Genomic DNA, 17,615 nt, shown 5'->3' on the forward strand with positions numbered 1-17,615 from the left:
GAAATTGCCATCGATGTATTTATTACTAAAGGTTGTACATGTTTATTTTGGCTGTTGAATTTTGATTTCACCTGACCACTATTATAATACTTTAGCACCACTGACACTGCTATCGTAGCTTATTGACACCTAAAAGATGATTCAGTGGAGATGTACAAGTAGCCAAGCAAAACCGTCTTGATGAAATTATCTCAAATATTGTTGTGTAGCCGTTCCAATTGATCTTACATTAGAATATAGCTGATTATTATTTATGCATAATTAGTACTATTAAATAATCAAAATAAACATCACAAATACCCAAAATATTTTGAAAATTTTATCATGTTAAATAGCCTAAAGGTTACCTGTATAAAATACCTTAAGTGTCTTGCCGTCATCTATATATATATATATTATTGAGAGGAAGCCACACGGGTATTTGCTATCTCCGTCTTACAAACATATAACATGGCAAATTTTATGTTCACAATAACACATTTCACTCTGTAATTTCTAAAACTAGGGTAAATTTACTTCTTATAATTAAAAGGCAAGAATGTGCATACAATTTACAGCTTAAAATGGTCATAACTTACTTAAAAATAATATCAATAAAATCCTCAGAGGTACCTTAGATATTATTCTTGCTTTTATAAGAGGTAAATTCATTCTAGTTTTGGACATTACTAAGTAAAATACATTACTGTGAACATAAAATTTTCCATGTCGTATGTTTGTAAGACAGAGACAACAAATGTTAATTTGTAATCTTCTTGGTGGTTTAATTTAGAGTTAACTTTTCACTGCAGTAGACCAATGGTTGAAATTTGTTTTTACCTTCTGTGTTTTACAATTATTTTTATTTTATCAACGGTATGTCAGATCTCACCCATACTCTTTCAATAAATTTATAAAATTGTGTTCCCAAAATATTCCAGAAACATTTTAAAAACACTCTAACAATGATAATATTTAAGAATCTTAAAATTTTTCATAATCATAATATTTTTCTAAATGTCTATGATAGGCATAAACAGAATCTCGAAAAGTAGGTACTAGGGTATAACTGTAATAGGTCTTGCGGTTTGAAAATGTAAAGGCCATACATTAGTATTATAATGTAGCACCATCATTCCCGAAGCTTTTTTAATAGGGTTCAGTCTCAGATTATATTATCAGTTAATTGTTCAAATGTTTGAAGATTATTTCTAATCTTCATGGCACAACCTCTACTCAAGTTACAGTCGTCTACTCAAATTTATCTTTGGTGAATCCACATGCTTTGTTTAACTCAATGCTCTATAGACTCAATTTGATTCAAAGCAAAAATCTTGAGGTGATGTACCTATTTCAATAATCCATTATTATAATAATAGAAATAATAATTACTCAGGTTGTAACTATAATAACAGTATTTATTAAGCAAGTTGGTATAATAAATATTGAACAACAAAAAACATAAATTAGGTGAAACAAACATTTCAGAGAAGCAAAAATAATTATCTAATACTACATGTCATTTAATTATTTTTCAGAAAATACTTTAAATTTTCATATGCAACATTTACCACGCCCCAACTAATAAATGACCTTGTATAATTCATGTGTACTCCTCGATAAAAATATGATACCCTATTTCCACGTTCTTGATAAATTTCGATTGCAGCTTCTTTAATACTTTTAAATGGGCCTCCCAAGTCGCTTTGCATGTGCACTTTGAGTACATTGCATGGATAAAAAAGAGCACTGTTTAAAGCACCAATAAAAGCCCCGGTCAGAAACTCTTTAAATAATTTATAGCCTGTCCATGCTGTAGGGGGTATCACAATATAAGAGTTGGCAGCTTCACGTAATAAGAAAAAGGAAATGTTAGAGGGCCCATTACGCAACAAAATCGGTGTAAGACCACGGTAAAATTCAGATACTGAATAATCAGTAGCAATAACTTTTATTGCATGACGCATATTTATAAAATTTTTATTATAATGATTGTTTTGAAGTAATGTTTGTATACGTTCAAACGGTGTTAACGTAGCTTCCGCTGTACCAGCCACCAATGCTGCAATGACTTTGGCTAATCTGGAGTTCAAATTAGATTCCAGAAGTGGTTTTTGGATTGCGTCATAAGTGCCAAACATTAATGATGTAGAGATTGTCTTCTGAAATAATGGCGGGTAAATCCCTCGATAAAGAGTAGAAAACCCCTCATTCATAAGTTGAGAAGCTGCATTCCTTAGGCCTACTCCATGTAGCATCTAAAATAAATTTAAGTCAAACATATAAATGTAAATAACTTAGCTGTATGTAAAAAGTATTAAAATTGTCAAAAAAGAAATTGTAAAAACTGTCCAAGCAAACCCCAATTAACAGCAAAACTTAAATCAAAATGTTTTTATAATTCAGGCAGATTTATATTATTGTAAAACTTAGCAAAAACTTGTGAGCATGGATTTAAAATATAATTTTGACATTCTAAAACATTTTCAATCTGTACAAAATGGCATAATAAGCATATCTGATGAGAGTAATTTTTTTTTAACACGAATTCCTTGAATAAGAAGTCATTCAATAGTAACACTTAGCTTGGAGGTGACATTTTAAAATTAAATACAGAAAATAAAAATATACTGACTATTTACTAGTTTGAAAAAAGTAAAAAATTTAGACCTCATACAATTTGCACTTAATAGGATGTCACACCCTCATGTATTGTCTCTGTCTTATACCCGTACGACATACCAAATTTTTGTTTACCAGTTTTAATAGTGTGCTAATAGTTTTGATATTAAAGTAAATTCTCCTATTATAAAATATAAAGATAATATAACTATCTGGGGCCTGATTAATACTTAGGCTTTTATTGTTATTATTATTTTTAAGTAAATTAAGACCTTTTTGAAACTGTACATTTTAGAATGACCATAACTTAAAAATATAAATATCAATAAAAGCCTACATAGATAATAATCTTACCTCTAAATTTTATAATAAGTCAATTTACTCAAATATCAAAGTCAACAGTATTGAAACTAGAGAACAAAAATTTGTTATCTCATATGTGTATAAGACAGGGACAACATGTGACGTCCTCTTAAGACAGTTTTGACCAAACAAACATATTTCATTAGCATGTGAACTTAACACGGAACAATCGGATTTAAAATTGCCTAACATTTGTTGATTATTAGAAAAGTAAAAAAAATATGAGACAAATAGTATTATACTAATCTATCAAGAAACAGTTTTACAGGTTTTGAGATTTTCAATTACTGGTTTTTTTTAAACAAATATGATTTTTTAGTTTTATATGCTATAGGTAATTTTATTTCTCTGAGTAATATGCAGTGTGATTCCTTTTAAAGGTAACACTAAATAATTCTGTCCAGTGACATCGGATTAATATGCGGTTTTCCGAAGGGGATATGGAATACATAAATACACATTTATTGATGAATTTTACATTTTTAGATCTTTCCTTGTGCGCATACACAAACAACTTGCTTTTTTTTAATGGCAACCAGTGTTTTTAATACCAAATTCGGATAGACCGAATTTTTTATGTCGATTTGGTCCTTTTTACCATAGCTCTAAAATCAAAATTGACTAAATGGCAACGGTCAAAGTTTTGATTAAAATTATTGAATTTTTCAACAATCATACTAGAATTTTATGAATTTGTATGTATCCGTAGGTTTGCAGATATTATTAAATCATTTAAATTTAACTTTGAGTAATTAATTAACCTCAATTAGACGTAAATGTTAGTTCATTTACTAAGAAAAGATTAAACTTAATATCTACAAACCTACGGATACAAAAAAAATTTATAAAATTCTAGTATGATTGTTGAAAAATTCAATAATTTTAAACAAAACTTTGACTCGTTGCCATTTAGTCAATTTTGATTTTAGAGCTATAGTAAAAAGGACCAAATTGACTTAAAAAAATTCGGTCTATCCGAATTTGGTATTAAAAACACTGGTTACCATTAAAAAAAAAGGAAGTTGTATTGCGCATGCTCACACGGAAAGATCTAAAAATGCAAAAATCATCAATAAATGTGTACTTAATATTTATATATTCCCTATCCCCTTCGGAAAACCGCATATTAATCCGATGTCACTGGACAGAATTATTTAGTGTTACCTTTAAAAAGAATCACACTATATTTGATTTCTTAAGCAAATGTTAAATTATAAAAAAATACGTTTAATTTTAGTGATAAGTTTTTGAAAAAAGTTTAACTTCAACTTAAGTTCATATTTTGGTCCACATTATAGCATATAATTTAATGTATTTGGGTGCTAACCTAGTTGAAAAATACAAGTTTTAAGCAAAAAATTTTCCAAGTAAAAACCCCATTGTCCTACAGCTAAAAAAATACTAAAATCTTAAATATTATGATTAGCTACTAAAGAAGGTATAAATTTGGTTTATAATAGAAAAAAATATTTACAAATAGGTAGGTACATAGTTTTTAATTGTACATATCATGTAGGTTGCCACATAAATGTATACCTAATAAAAAATAACAAAATATATTAGATTAGGTATAGAAAATGTTTAATTTGATTTATTGAACTATAAAGTAAATACTATAATAACAAATTAACTACACATAATATGGGTTTTTAATAAATAATTAGTGCAAAATAAGTAAGCAAAATAAAAAATAATTACATTAAAATAAAATCTTTAAAAGTTATAATAATAATTAAACAACATGCTCTTTTGGACATAAACATTGCATGGAATAAAACAAACACATTAGGTATGATTTAATAACTATAGTAAATTTATGTATGGATTAGTTTGTCTTTTATGATTTCTGCAGATGAGTGTGCTGATGATCATTGCCATAGTATAATTCTAAAAATAATCATTTTATATTATAACATGAATAAAATATGAAAATAAAGAGAGAAAAAATAACTAATATAAGAAGATACTACGCAACATATATGATATAAAAAATTGAACATTCTACCAATGTGATGTATAATTGACAATTAAAATATTAATTTAGTTTTGTGCAAACTTTAAATTAATATAATTTCAAACTTAAATTCTGGTAAAAATAAATAGTAATATTAAAGGGTTAATTTTATATTTATTGGATTTCTATACTTATAAATTTAGGAGTGTTTTGGTACATTCGTTCATCAAATGTTGGGTTTAAAATACAAGTTGATGCAACAAAATTACTTTAAGAATTTTGACCAATCAGAATACCAAATGGTGATTCTCAAAATAAAAATAAAGTCATGTGTATGAATTGAAAATGATCTAATCTGAATTCAATAGTATACAAAAGGCCAAAACTCAGTTATAGAATTTTGTGTTTCCATGGACACACAGTATAATAATATGAATATTATGACACAAAAAATGTACTGTAAACAATCAAAATAAATAAATCTAAATCATTATTTTATTTTATATTTTAAAATTATCATACTTTTGAACACTTTTAATTATAATATTATACAGAGTGATCCAACAAGTATGCTCACTCCCCTTTTTTTCTTTGATAATGAAGTTTTTCAAAATCTGATTTTTGGAATCTTTAAATATACTCAAAGACCATATTTTCATATTCTTGAGATTTTTATACCACTTAAGGAGTGTCCTGTGGCGATACAAACTTTTGTTTTTCAAATGGGAACCCCACTATTTTACTGTAAATTATTTAGCGGATAATTTATTTGAGAATTTTAAAGTCAATTTTAAAAATCAAAATTCGAACGAGTAGTTTTCTAGTTATTGCACATTTTGTGCTAAGGATATTGGATAATATAGTTTATAATAGAGAAGAAGGATATGCTTATACCTTAAACGTTTTTATCTATAGTCTATACACATAACATAATACGTAATTTTATATTTATTTAGTCAAACACATAGGTAAATAGCAAGTAAAATAATCCTTCTTGATTTATTCAGTTATTTTTCTTATTCCATGTGTAGAATTGCATAAACATATCCCTATTATGGACTATTAATTATTATCCTTAGTACATATTGTCCAATAACTAGGAAACCACTCGTTCGAATTTTGATTTCGATACATCAAAATTCTCAAAAAAATAATTAAAAATAATTTAAAGAAAAAAAGTGGGGTTCTCATTTGAAAAAACAAAGGTTCGTTTCGGCACAGGACACTCCCTATGTGGCACAAAAAATCTTAATATGAAAATATGGTCTTTAAGTATATTTAAAGATTCCAAAAATCAGATTTTTAAAAACTTCATTATTAAAGAAAAAGGAGGGTGAGCATAAATGTTGGATCCCCCTGTATATACATAATATACTCTGTATTTCAATTACTGTAAAAATATTATACATTTTAATATTCACGAGAATGGAGGTTAAACATTGGTAAAATATCCAAAACTGTATTACAAAAAGAATGTTTTGTAAAAATAAACCATTATAAAAACTTCAAATAAAGCAAAACTTGTCAAGTTTAATAGTTTGTTCTTAGGTGGCACTGCTTTCATAAATATGACTATAAGGATAAATAGCTCAAATTATTAAGAAGTACTAAGTACTAACGTTTTAATTGGGGGATTAATACCCCACATTTGTGACAATGAATATGACACCAGATGCAATGTGTCTCTTATATGTAATTGCCAGTGTCCAAAGATTTTAGAAAATTATGTTATTAGACAAGTTTCACTGTTAATCAAATAACCATTAATAATACATGCTTTATTAATATTATATGCTTCACTAAAAACAATATAAAGGAATTTAATTTAAAAGAAAATTAAAAATAATAATATCAAAACCTCGATCAAAACTATGTACAAGAAAATGCAAATTCTTTAGCAATCAACTCCATGCAAGAAATTACTGGAAAATCATAGCAAAAAAATGTGAATATAAATTACCGACTAAAAGATACTACATGAATACACATGAATCAAATGTTATTGGCACTATAGCAGATATGCAATTATAAATAATTTTAAGGCCTCTCAAACTAAATGTTATTTAGTATTTTATGAAATGTAGGTTGAAACCAATCATTGTAACTAAGCGGGACTTTTAGGTAGCATAAATTAATTTTTACGGAATATAATTATTTAATATTTGTTTATGAAAATTGTGTAGGTACTTAAGAATCTTCAACTTTGAATTTTGTTCTTGGAAATCATATATATTTTTAACTATTATAATACATGTAAATTGTTAGCAGCAATATACATGCAAATCATATTATTTTTTTTGTTTTTTTTTCAAGGTCCTAAAACAGCAATTGTTACCTTTTATTACAACTAATAAATAATAATTTATTATATATTATTAATTTTGATGTACAATTTATTTTGTTTATCGCTACCGCATGTTTACCTTATTAAACAGGTAAAGAAAAAAATCAATTAATACATTTAAAAAACAATAATACACATAGGTTAGTTGATACTAATGTTATTGATCTACACCACAACCTACTTGGCAATTATAAATATACACTCTAGTCCATAAATATGTAAAAAGCTGAATAATGTAATTTGTTTAAAAATGAATACCTGTCTGAATATGATTTTATTAATTGGGAAGGTAATTCCCACATTAATAATAGCAGCTCCACAACCGCAAACAAATTCTGAATATTCTTCTCGACTCAAATGCATGAAAAAAGCCATATCGTGTTCCTAATACTGTCAGCTTATTTTTAGTTCATATATCATCCTGGAATCGTAAACAGTACATTATTTTAATTAATCTACAAGGTTATGTATGAAGTATATAAATAAAAGCAATGCACATAATTTGAGAAAATGCTGAACTAATATCATGTTTACCTATTTGTTGGTCTATACGGTTGTGCTGTAAACTCGTCGATAGCCTACCAGCTCAGAGACTCCGAAAAACAAAATATTAAATTGTTCTTAATCGTTAAATATTCTAAATATATGGAGTACTTGGATGTATTAGCAAGGGACACAATAAAAAGTAGAAGTTAAAGAATAATATGATAGTGTTTAGTTAAAAGTTATCTAAAATTATCACGATTAATGATTATAGTGATGATAACACTTTATGACATCATGATAGTGGTATCAGAAAAAAAATTTAATAATAACCTTATACCTCAATATGACTACCAAACGGACTGCTGTAAATAATAATAATAAATTATCCACAGTAAATTAGCACGGTATATTACTAATTACAGTGATATTGAGCACAATATTATAGTAACCGTAGTCCGTAATTCGCACATAACGTTAATAATTAATATACTCGGGCCGCCCATGGTGTCACCAATTATGAAGAGCTACGTGTACCGTGTACCAGCCCGGTATTCGTGCAACAAGCACCTGATACCCAAATCTGGCGACACTGTGCCTGCATCTCTGCATAAAGTGGACCATCGTGGACCTTAGGTGGTTGTGCACGTCGACGTCTTGACGTATAGCCTCGATGTTTATCAATGAGCTGCAGCTCGATATACACACTCGTTGATGGTGATTTGTATTTGTTATCATCGAGTGTCGACGAGGTTGACGTAAACAAATACAAGTCACAACTACTTACTACCGATACAGGACCCAAAACGTGTAGTGTTGTTGCACTACTTTTTGTTTTCGTGGCAAATTAGTAATTGCTAACAGTAAACGACCGACTGTCTGCTATAGCGCTGTGCAAATTCTGTCATCTGTCTTCGCCCGAACAGGAATATCATATATTGTCCCCAGACTCTTGACGTTTTAGCGTAAGTATTTACTAACGATGTCTGTCACTCAAAGTACACAAATAAAAAAAAATATTACAACTCTGATATTTACATAACGATTACATGGTGTTTGTACAATATGGTAGTTAAAAGTGAAAAAAAAATTACAGCTCTGTTTACCGATCCGGCCTTTTAGGCTTCAACAAATAGTGTATTGATGCTTGTGGCTGAACTCTGGCTTCTTTTTTTTATTTTACTCATATTTGTTTAATAATTATATGTTTGTTATTTTGTTTCAGTGATTCTGAAAACAAAAATGAGGAACTCGCGTACCAACAAGCCAAAGGAAACCAACAAACAAAAGAAGGAAAGGAAGAAGGAATTCTTGGAAAACAAAAAAAATGTCGTCTCAGTTGTGTTGCCCACTCTGGTCGTCATATTTGCTCTCATCACGCTATTCATCTACTTGAAAGTGCATCCAAATGCATTGAACTTCATGGCTTCTGAGAAATCACTTTAAACAATGGATCTAATTATTTTAATATCATATCTTATCCATTCCCCCTTCTGTTGTACACATAATTATCTCCCAATTTAAGTCTCAATGTTTTTTTTTTTTTTGTTTATGGCATTTGTTAATAATATGTTCTATGTGCCCTATATTTGTGCGCTTACATTTCAGATGAATGATACAAATATTTTCTTTCAAACATCATGTTAACATTTAATATATCCTGCTGATATTATTTGACAAACCACTTTATCATGTTATTCAATAATATTTGGCTACTAAATCAATTGTATCAAGTATTATTAAAAAAATCATAAATTTATTTTATTTTATATTTGTATTAAAATGTACCGAACATTGCCTTATATTTTATTTTATTAGTAATTAAATTCATTATACTTATTCTATTTTTGAAATTTAATTATATTCATTTTAAGACTGTTGTTTTATAAGCTATTTGTTTTTTATTTCAAAATTACCTACACCTTAACCATTTATTTAGATTTTTTTAATAATTTTCAAAATATAAAAATCAAAAGAACATTAAATTTAAATATCTAGTTTTTATAAATGATAGTAGTTTTGTTTTTATTTAAGCTTTAATTATTATTCATATAGGTGGTTTTATTAAAAGCAATTTTAAAGAAAATTGTTTTATAATATTGTGTTGATAATCGGACCAAAAGTCTGGACTCGTTTTTTACCGTTAGACAAAAATTCAAAAAATACAAAATATCCTATTCAATTTTCATTTATAAATATAGTAATAGTTAATAATATAATAAGTTATAGATGCAGGTATGTAATTAATAGAATAGGTATTTCATATAATATAATTAATTTTCTTATACAATATTAACATATTATACTTTAACACTATTTCTTATAATTATTTTTTAAAATAATGTCTAATATAAAAATTATAAAAGGAAGTTAAAAAATTCATAAGAAAAAGTATAAACTTTTTGGCTTTTACAAATATCATAAAAAAATTGTACATTGCATAAAGTCGTTGTTAAAGAAAACTTAACTTATTTTAATTTGTTATTGTACATATAGTATACATAAATTATACAATTATTATTGTAGAGTGATCAATGCAAATGCATTGACTATTTTTTTTAAAATTGCTTATAATATTTGTAAAAGTCAGAAGTCATTTTTTAATTACTTTTATACTGATCATTGTTTTAGATTTGAATATTGAATTATGATGTTTGTAAACTGTAGGTAAGTATAAGGAATAGTAATCAAATATAATGATCTACCAATATTGTACAACAAAATTAATAATTTTTTTTAAATTAATATTTATTATATAATTATAAATGAAATTGAATAGTATATTTTGTATTTTCAAACTTTTTTTCGAAATGGACCTTTTGTCTGGGATTCTATTGTATTATCTATTTCGTTTTGTGCTAAAGTGTGTGTATGTTATAAAATAAACAAATTTAAAAATATCTTTATTTGAAATGTTTTAGTTATCAATATTTGTTTTAATGACAAGCAAGAGCCCTCTTATTATTTGAATTAATATTAATTATGTTGTTATTAATAATTGGACCTATGTTAAGTTTCATAAAAAGTTGATAAATTTAATTAACCAATCATTAAATCATGTTTAAGTCCTTAAATTACCTATCATTAGCTCATAATTATTTATTCATTGAATTTTTACTGATAGTTTAGTATCAATATTTTATCCGAATTCGTTAAATTAAGTTTTTTTCTACTTAGATAATTTGAATCGCTGCGAAATGCACTTGCCTAGTGGTAGAGTACAATTGTTTGTCAGTGAGAAAAATATAACACATATTTTATTCGCTCAAAACTGCGGGGGTAATGCCCCCCGGCCCTCACAAACCTAACTCAACAGGTAATACCTAACATGATTTCATAGCAAAGAGATTCTATTAAAAATTCTTGTCATATTTAGATAGATAGAAAAGAAAGGTTTTCGTAATTATATAAATATCGGTTTTATTACAATTTTAATTCTTCAACATTATTACCAAATAAATTATATTTTGTTAGCGTCTAACTATAAACATTCATTATATTAATATTATTTTTACAGGGTGAATAAGCCATCAACCTCACTCCCTTTTTTGCAAATAGTTAATAATTATTATGTATTAATTACACTGACATCGTAGATATTACTTTACAATTGTTAATTATTTATATATTAATGACCAATGCCATCGCAGCCATGTATTTATAATTAAAAATAAATAAAATAAATAGATAATTTAATATTTAAATGTTGTGTTGAACATAAAAATATACAATATAATTATTATATTAGTGAAAACGTCCTGAAATTGAATAACGTTGGAGTAGCTGTAAAAAAAGTGTATAAGTCATACATTAAACTAAATGGTAAAATTGGCATTGTGGAAAGTGCAATTAATCATAACCATATTAAAGATTCTGCTAAACTATTTAATAGACAACAGCTGAGTAATAATTTAAAGCGAACGGTTGTATAAGAACTTTTCGATTCACTATCCAAACTTACCTATTCATAGAGCTTTATCAAAAGATTTTCCAACAATGACATCTTATGATAACTTTAATCCATAAGAACAAACTTCATCTACAATTCCATAAGTGCCAGACAATTTACCTAAATTGGAAGGAGAATAATGTTTTTTTTCTTTAGGACGCAATATTCGTATCGTGGTAAACGTACTTTGTAAACGGTTTTATGAAGTTTCCAAAAATTGACTAACCGAAGTTTCCTTACAGTATGAAATATATGGTCGGTACTACATGTCTACACCTTTATTACAGCAATATATAATGGTTATACAAAATTGGAACAAGTTTTTTATCTCAAATATAGTACCTACCTATAAAACTTACATAGATAGATCATAGACACACAGGAAGAATACACTCCTAATTTGGGTTTATAGCCATAGGTAGTAATAGTACTACAAACTATTATGTCTAAATTAAATAGATAGTTTTTCCCTTTAGATAATACTTATTTTTATTATTTATTATTAGATTGATTAATTTTCATGCTGGCGATTTTTTCCTCAAATTATTACAAAATATATGCATGAGTAAATATCATGAAAAATAATAGCACATATCATATAAAAAAGTTCATACACCATGAACCCCCCTTCTTGATCATGCCTTTAGCTGCAGCCAATATAAATAAATAAAAATATTTGACTGAAATTGAAGTTGTACAACAATTTTCAAATACCTCGCCTAAACGTCAGAAATCATTAGACTGGACAAAATTAATTGTATTTTATTGCTCATTAATTTTAAGTGCGTATTTGATGTTTTATATCAGTAAGAACTAAGAAATCACCTTCTTTGTTTTTCAAACCGAATCTGGTGAGTTGGGACAACTGTGATAATTATTAATCTTCAAGTCCCCCCTTTATTGAAAAATCTTGTGTACACCACTATGTAACAGGTTTTGGTCGTTATAAATAAATGGCAAAAACAAATTATACATTTTAATTTTATGCCGGAGTTTCCGTAAACACATACATTTATCATTAAAACCATTAAAATTTATAATCTATACACGTCTACCTACAAATTGGGTAAAAAAAACAATACTTATTATTCCCGATTCGTTGACGGCGTGCAAGTGATTCGTGTGCGGTATACCAACGTCCTATGACTATAATAGGTAGGTATGTATATTATTTATTATTGTTGTTGGTATATAAGTAAGATGTGTTCTGAGATTCGACGCCATTGCTATAATACAGATCGCAAATTCTATCAGTAATAATATATAGGTATACAATCACGATTCCGAGGTCTTAACTCTCGAGATGGACTTAAAGTTTGTGTTGTTTTTTGTTCAAACGGCTGCCATCACTATGGCGCACGTGATTACGATAAAAAACAACTGTCCGTTTACTATATGGCCCGGCATACAAGGCAACCCGGGGCACGAACATCTCGAAAACGGAGGATTTTCGTTGGGCGCCCACAAGACCCACAAGATTAACACGTCTCGAAATTGGGCGGGCAGGATTTGGGGCAGGACCAAATGCAGCGGTCAAGGAAAATGCGAAACCGGTGATTGTGGTAAGTCTATACTTTTACGCTATACTCCATAGTATAGGTATATACTGTCAATTTGTAATAGGTTTATTGTACGTTTATTTTATTATACGTTCGACCCTTACATAAATACACAAAATAATGTATATTAAGCATCAAGCCAACAAATTTAATAATTATTATGCATAGAAAACTGAAATATTTTATGTTTAGAATAAAACAATATATTAATAATTGTCATCAGTCAGTCGTCAGTTATCATAGTCATTTTTTTCTCCTCTATATTGTGTCACGGCTATCCTGAAAAAAATGTCTTGTTTATACTGTTACTTACGTAAAACTAAAACATAATCCATAAAATACCTGTATGGTTGTATGGCTATATATGCTAATGTTGAATACTTTAGCACACACAACGATAGGTGCGGTGACATCAAGTAATTACCAACTACAACATGCTAAGGTCAGTGAAGAACTTGACGTACGTAACATGAGTACTATTTAAATTAAAGCATTAAGCTAAAATCATACGTCTCTTCTTGAAAAAGAATAAGATAGATAATCTAGAAGTTTGATTGTGCCTCACATCGTATTTTTTCTTTTACCTAATTATATTCACTGGGCTTTTTAACCACGGACTTTTTTACCTTGGGTTGACAGATAAAAAAAAAACACACATATAATAATATATAATAGAACGATTCCTGACTGACTGGCTGACTGACTAGCTGACTGATTCAATACTGGCCGATCAACGAAAAGCCTAGACTATGATACCTAGGTATCGACCATAGTGACTTCACATTTTGACAGTACCTTCATAACACCATGTATTGGTGCACTAAACTACCATCAGTCACCAAGAAAAGATTTTCCAAAATTTTTATTTTAAAGAGGCACTCTGCGTCCTCCCACAATAAATTTAAGAAGATGGAAATCTAAAATAATTTTTTGGTTTATAAAAGGTTGCCATGCATTGGTTATATAATAAAATAGTAATAGAAGAAATTAGTATATTATTTTCGTACATAAATCATATAAGAATAAAATTGGTCCGTCTGTAGTCTGTCCAACCCCAATTAATTGTATGTACTGTACGGTATAGGTATCTATAATATCCATGGTTTAAAAAAAAGCTCTCCCTAATATTTATTTTGGTACCTACAACAATACTAGTTCATGACGTACTCGGCATCAAGGCACAGTCGAAAACAAATAACAAATAGTTTTGTGGTACGGCTTGCTGTGTAATGATGTATATTTCTATGACGTCATATCAAATTAATTATACTTAGAAACGTTTATGGTTAGAACAAAATAAATTATGTCCGAAAAACATAAACTTATTATTAGAAGGTCATTAGGGGAAAATGATGTGAATATGATCATTTTATTTTATTTTAAAACATAAAAAATATGAAATAAAATATAAATCTCTGTAATAATTTTTATATTGGTTTTCGTGGTACGGAACATTGTTCAAGTTTCAGCCGCGCGATACTTATAGTTATAATAGAAAACCGGTTTAGTTTGATGAATACCTGTGTATATTGGCCGAAAATGGACAATATTATTTTGACGGAAACGGGTCCTTTACGACCTGCAGCAGTGGCGGTTTTAGGGATGAGGGGTGAGGCAAGTTAGGCGCCGCCTAACCTACAATTTTAAGTAAAAAAATACTCAAAAAGTATCATTTTTGGCCCACTGATAGCGTCCTGCAGTGTCAAAGCACAAAGTGGCACCTCTATATCAGCCATAGCCCATAGGTACCTTACATTAAAGCATTAACTAAGGTCAACAGCGAAATGTACCTTACTTTTTACATTATTGGACGTTTTCGACAATTATTCGACAGCAAAAGTGGTGACCAAAATAACATTTTTGACGTTTATTTTATGAAATTGTATTGAAACTAATATCCTCCACTGGTATAGGAATTTAAGAAACAGGTATTTCGTATTTAGTTCTTCAATCTACAAGCTACAAACATACTGTCGTTGCCTTTGATGTACCTTCATTTGAACAACTTATTATTATTTTATAAATTGGTTAGGACTCAGGTTACTGATTTGTATGTGAAAATACATAATAGCGAAGAGAGACACATCTGTCTGATAAAAATTTGAATAAAATTTATTTCGATTAAAAATTATAATATCGTTAAATTCTAATAATAAGTATTTATAGTAGTAATAATAATAATTTTAAATAAAATTATTATATTCAATTTAAATATAATTATATCTAGGCATTCAGTGACAAATTATATGCTATACCTATCATGAAGTTCTTATTCTCATTAGTATTATAATTTGTAACTAATGCATGAATTCTTTTATTACAGTCCTTGTACTTACTTTTTTTTTCTCTGGTTGTTCTCCAGCATTATACTGCTCTAATTTTAAGTTTCGTTATTATTCATGATCGCTTATTTTAAAATTCGCTGTTTTTATTTACGCTATTATGAATTCGCGATTTTTACATTCGCGGTAAATTCTTTCGCTACTTTGGCCTAGACCCGATTCAGCCGATTCATTATTCATATGCAGGATAATTAAACACCGGTTTGCACCAACGAATTACTGTATAGTTAAGTTCATATCGCATATTATTTCATTGCTCTACGATTCAATTATGCTGCAGGGAACAGGATCAAGTGCAACGGGGCTGGCGGCGTACCACCCGTGTCCCTGGCCGAGATGAAGTTCACCGGGTCCGACGGGTTAGACTTCTACGACGTTTCGTTGGTAGACGGCTACAACCTGCCGATCAGGATGCTGCCGACCGGGCAGTTCTCGTACACGAAAAAGGGCAAGTACGACTGCAAAGCGGCCGGCTGCGTAGCCGACCTGAACAGCATGTGTCCGTCCGAGCTGGCCGTCAAGACTGGCTCCGGTGTGGTGGCGTGCAAGAGCGCCTGTGAGCGGTTCAACACGGACACTTACTGCTGCCGAGGTGCCCACAAAACCTCGGCCACCTGTAAGAGCAGCTCGTGGCCCAAAAACTATCCGGCATTCTTCAAGAAGGCCTGTCCGGACGCCTACAGTTACGCGTACGACGACACGACCAGCACGTTTACGTGTCGTGGCAATCCGTCCACCAACTACGCAGTCATCTTTTGCCCTTAAGAAGTCACTGGTCTGCAATAATTGTACAGCGATGTGCCCATATAGGCAATCATATAGGTTCAGGGTAGATGATTTAAGACGATTTTTATATTACATATACCTATAAATGGTCACAAATCACTTTGGTGGATTAAATAAAATGTTAAACTATATACTACGTCTACTATATAGTATTGTTATACACTCAACGATAAGATTATATTTTGATAAAGTTATAAAGTTTTTTTTAGTACCTACAGATACAAAACATTTATTAGCATTAGTCATTACTTTACACATGTCGACGTCACAGAATACGTCACTACATTAGGTAGACCTTTTAATGTCTACGGAATTATTAAAAAGCTAATTAAAATTTTTTTTTCATTTTTATAAACTATTTCTGAAGTTACGACCAACAAAAGGAATTATTTAATAGGTGTAAAAAGTGATTATTGGTAATCGATAAAAATAACCACAGAATATAAGTCCAACAGAAAAAATGGAAAAGTATGGTGGTTGGTTGTTGAAGTATCCATGTGTGTACTATAATATAGCATTGCATAGCCTATATAACTATTTTGTAACATACAAATACCTATATAATAATTTTTTTGTGTGTTTATATTTACTTTTATTTTATTGATTAATGATGTATTAAGCTTATCCTTTAAGCAATTATCGCAAATATGGAATGTCAATAAATGTAATATGAAAATATAATAATTATAAATAAAAATATAATATACTACAATACAAATTATGTGATTGATGTGAATGATGTGATTAAAAACTTTAAAAATGTTTGTATTAATAACTTTAAAATTGGCTGAAATTTGTGGCACAAAAATTAGAGAAAACAGCTTTTTAATTAACATTTAAGATGAGTTTAACTAAAATAACTTGCAAAGAGGATGTGTTAAACTTGTTTTCGCTTTTACACAAAAAACAAGGAGATAGATAGGTAAGATAAGAATCTTAATCATACGATATATAGACTATAGGTATATAGATTATTACATTTTTTCGTATAGACATCTTACATCACTGTGGGATGTTGTTACGCAGCTCGTAGGTATGCTGTTTTAAATTAAAACCAAAACTCTAAATGTTTAATAATATAATGATAATACGTGTCACTGGATAAAGGGGTTTTATATGTTTTCCATTATTCTGCATTATTCTTCCAATGCCCTCTTCAAACCTACCACCCCCCCTGAAGACCGAACGTGAGTGGTGTGGGTGTCGCCTACGTTAAGAAACACTATACTCTATA

The 17,615-nt window shown here is 29.0% G+C and overlaps 3 protein-coding genes across 5 annotated transcripts; 2 read left to right on the forward strand and 1 right to left on the reverse strand.

Annotated features, from left to right (window-relative positions):
- Positions 1-1,387: 1,387 nt before the first annotated feature.
- LOC111029760 (solute carrier family 25 member 51) lies at positions 1,388-8,296 on the reverse strand. Its single transcript, XM_022308910.1, has 3 exons — positions 7,797-8,296; positions 7,521-7,683; positions 1,388-2,237 (listed from the first exon to the last, which is right to left on the reverse strand). Exons 2-3 carry the CDS (start codon positions 7,635-7,637, stop codon positions 1,503-1,505), a joined length of 852 nt encoding a protein of 283 aa, XP_022164602.1. The 5' UTR covers positions 7,638-7,683; positions 7,797-8,296; the 3' UTR covers positions 1,388-1,502.
- A 223-nt stretch (positions 8,297-8,519) lies between these two features.
- Positions 8,520-9,470, forward strand: LOC111029761 (single-pass membrane and coiled-coil domain-containing protein 4). The gene is made up of 2 exons (XM_022308911.1): positions 8,520-8,710; positions 8,971-9,470. The coding sequence occupies exon 2, from the start codon at positions 8,988-8,990 to the stop codon at positions 9,189-9,191; it is 204 nt and encodes a 67-aa protein (XP_022164603.1). The 5' UTR covers positions 8,520-8,710; positions 8,971-8,987; the 3' UTR covers positions 9,192-9,470.
- A 3,250-nt stretch (positions 9,471-12,720) lies between these two features.
- LOC111029777 (pathogenesis-related protein 5-like) lies at positions 12,721-17,095 on the forward strand. 3 transcript variants are annotated; one of them, XM_022308939.1, is made up of 3 exons: positions 12,721-12,849; positions 12,962-13,256; positions 15,876-17,095. In XM_022308939.1, the coding sequence occupies exons 2-3, from the start codon at positions 12,998-13,000 to the stop codon at positions 16,358-16,360; spliced, it is 744 nt and encodes a 247-aa protein (XP_022164631.1). In that variant the 5' UTR covers positions 12,721-12,849; positions 12,962-12,997; the 3' UTR covers positions 16,361-17,095. The 3 variants fall into 3 exon arrangements, with proteins under 3 accessions (XP_022164631.1, XP_022164632.1, XP_022164630.1); XM_022308940.1 differs by having other exon boundaries at positions 12,728-12,853; XM_022308938.1 differs by lacking the exon at positions 12,721-12,849 and having other exon boundaries at positions 12,875-13,256.
- The last annotated feature ends 520 nt before the right edge of the window (positions 17,096-17,615 follow it).

The sequence above is a fragment of the Myzus persicae genome, unplaced genomic scaffold (assembly GCF_001856785.1).
Source record: "Myzus persicae strain clone G006 unplaced genomic scaffold, MPER_G0061.0, whole genome shotgun sequence".
Classification (NCBI taxonomy): Eukaryota; Metazoa; Arthropoda; class Insecta; order Hemiptera; family Aphididae; genus Myzus; species Myzus persicae.

What these genes read in the sequence shown, in the direction of transcription:
- LOC111029760 (XM_022308910.1), bottom strand. Translation starts at nt 7,637, where the DNA reads ATGGCTTTTTTCATGCATTTGAGTCGAGAAGAATATTCAGAATTTGTT. An exon ending in ATAAAATCATATTCAGACAG is followed by an intron (nt 2,238 to 7,520) that starts GTATTCATTTTT and finishes AATTTATTTTAG; the next exon opens with ATGCTACATGGAGTAGGCCT.
- LOC111029761 (XM_022308911.1), top strand. Translation starts at nt 8,988, where the DNA reads ATGAGGAACTCGCGTACCAACAAGCCAAAGGAAACCAACAAACAAAAG.
- LOC111029777 (XM_022308939.1), top strand. Translation starts at nt 12,998, where the DNA reads ATGGACTTAAAGTTTGTGTTGTTTTTTGTTCAAACGGCTGCCATCACT. An exon ending in ATGCGAAACCGGTGATTGTG is followed by an intron (nt 13,257 to 15,875) that starts GTAAGTCTATAC and finishes ATTATGCTGCAG; the next exon opens with GGAACAGGATCAAGTGCAAC.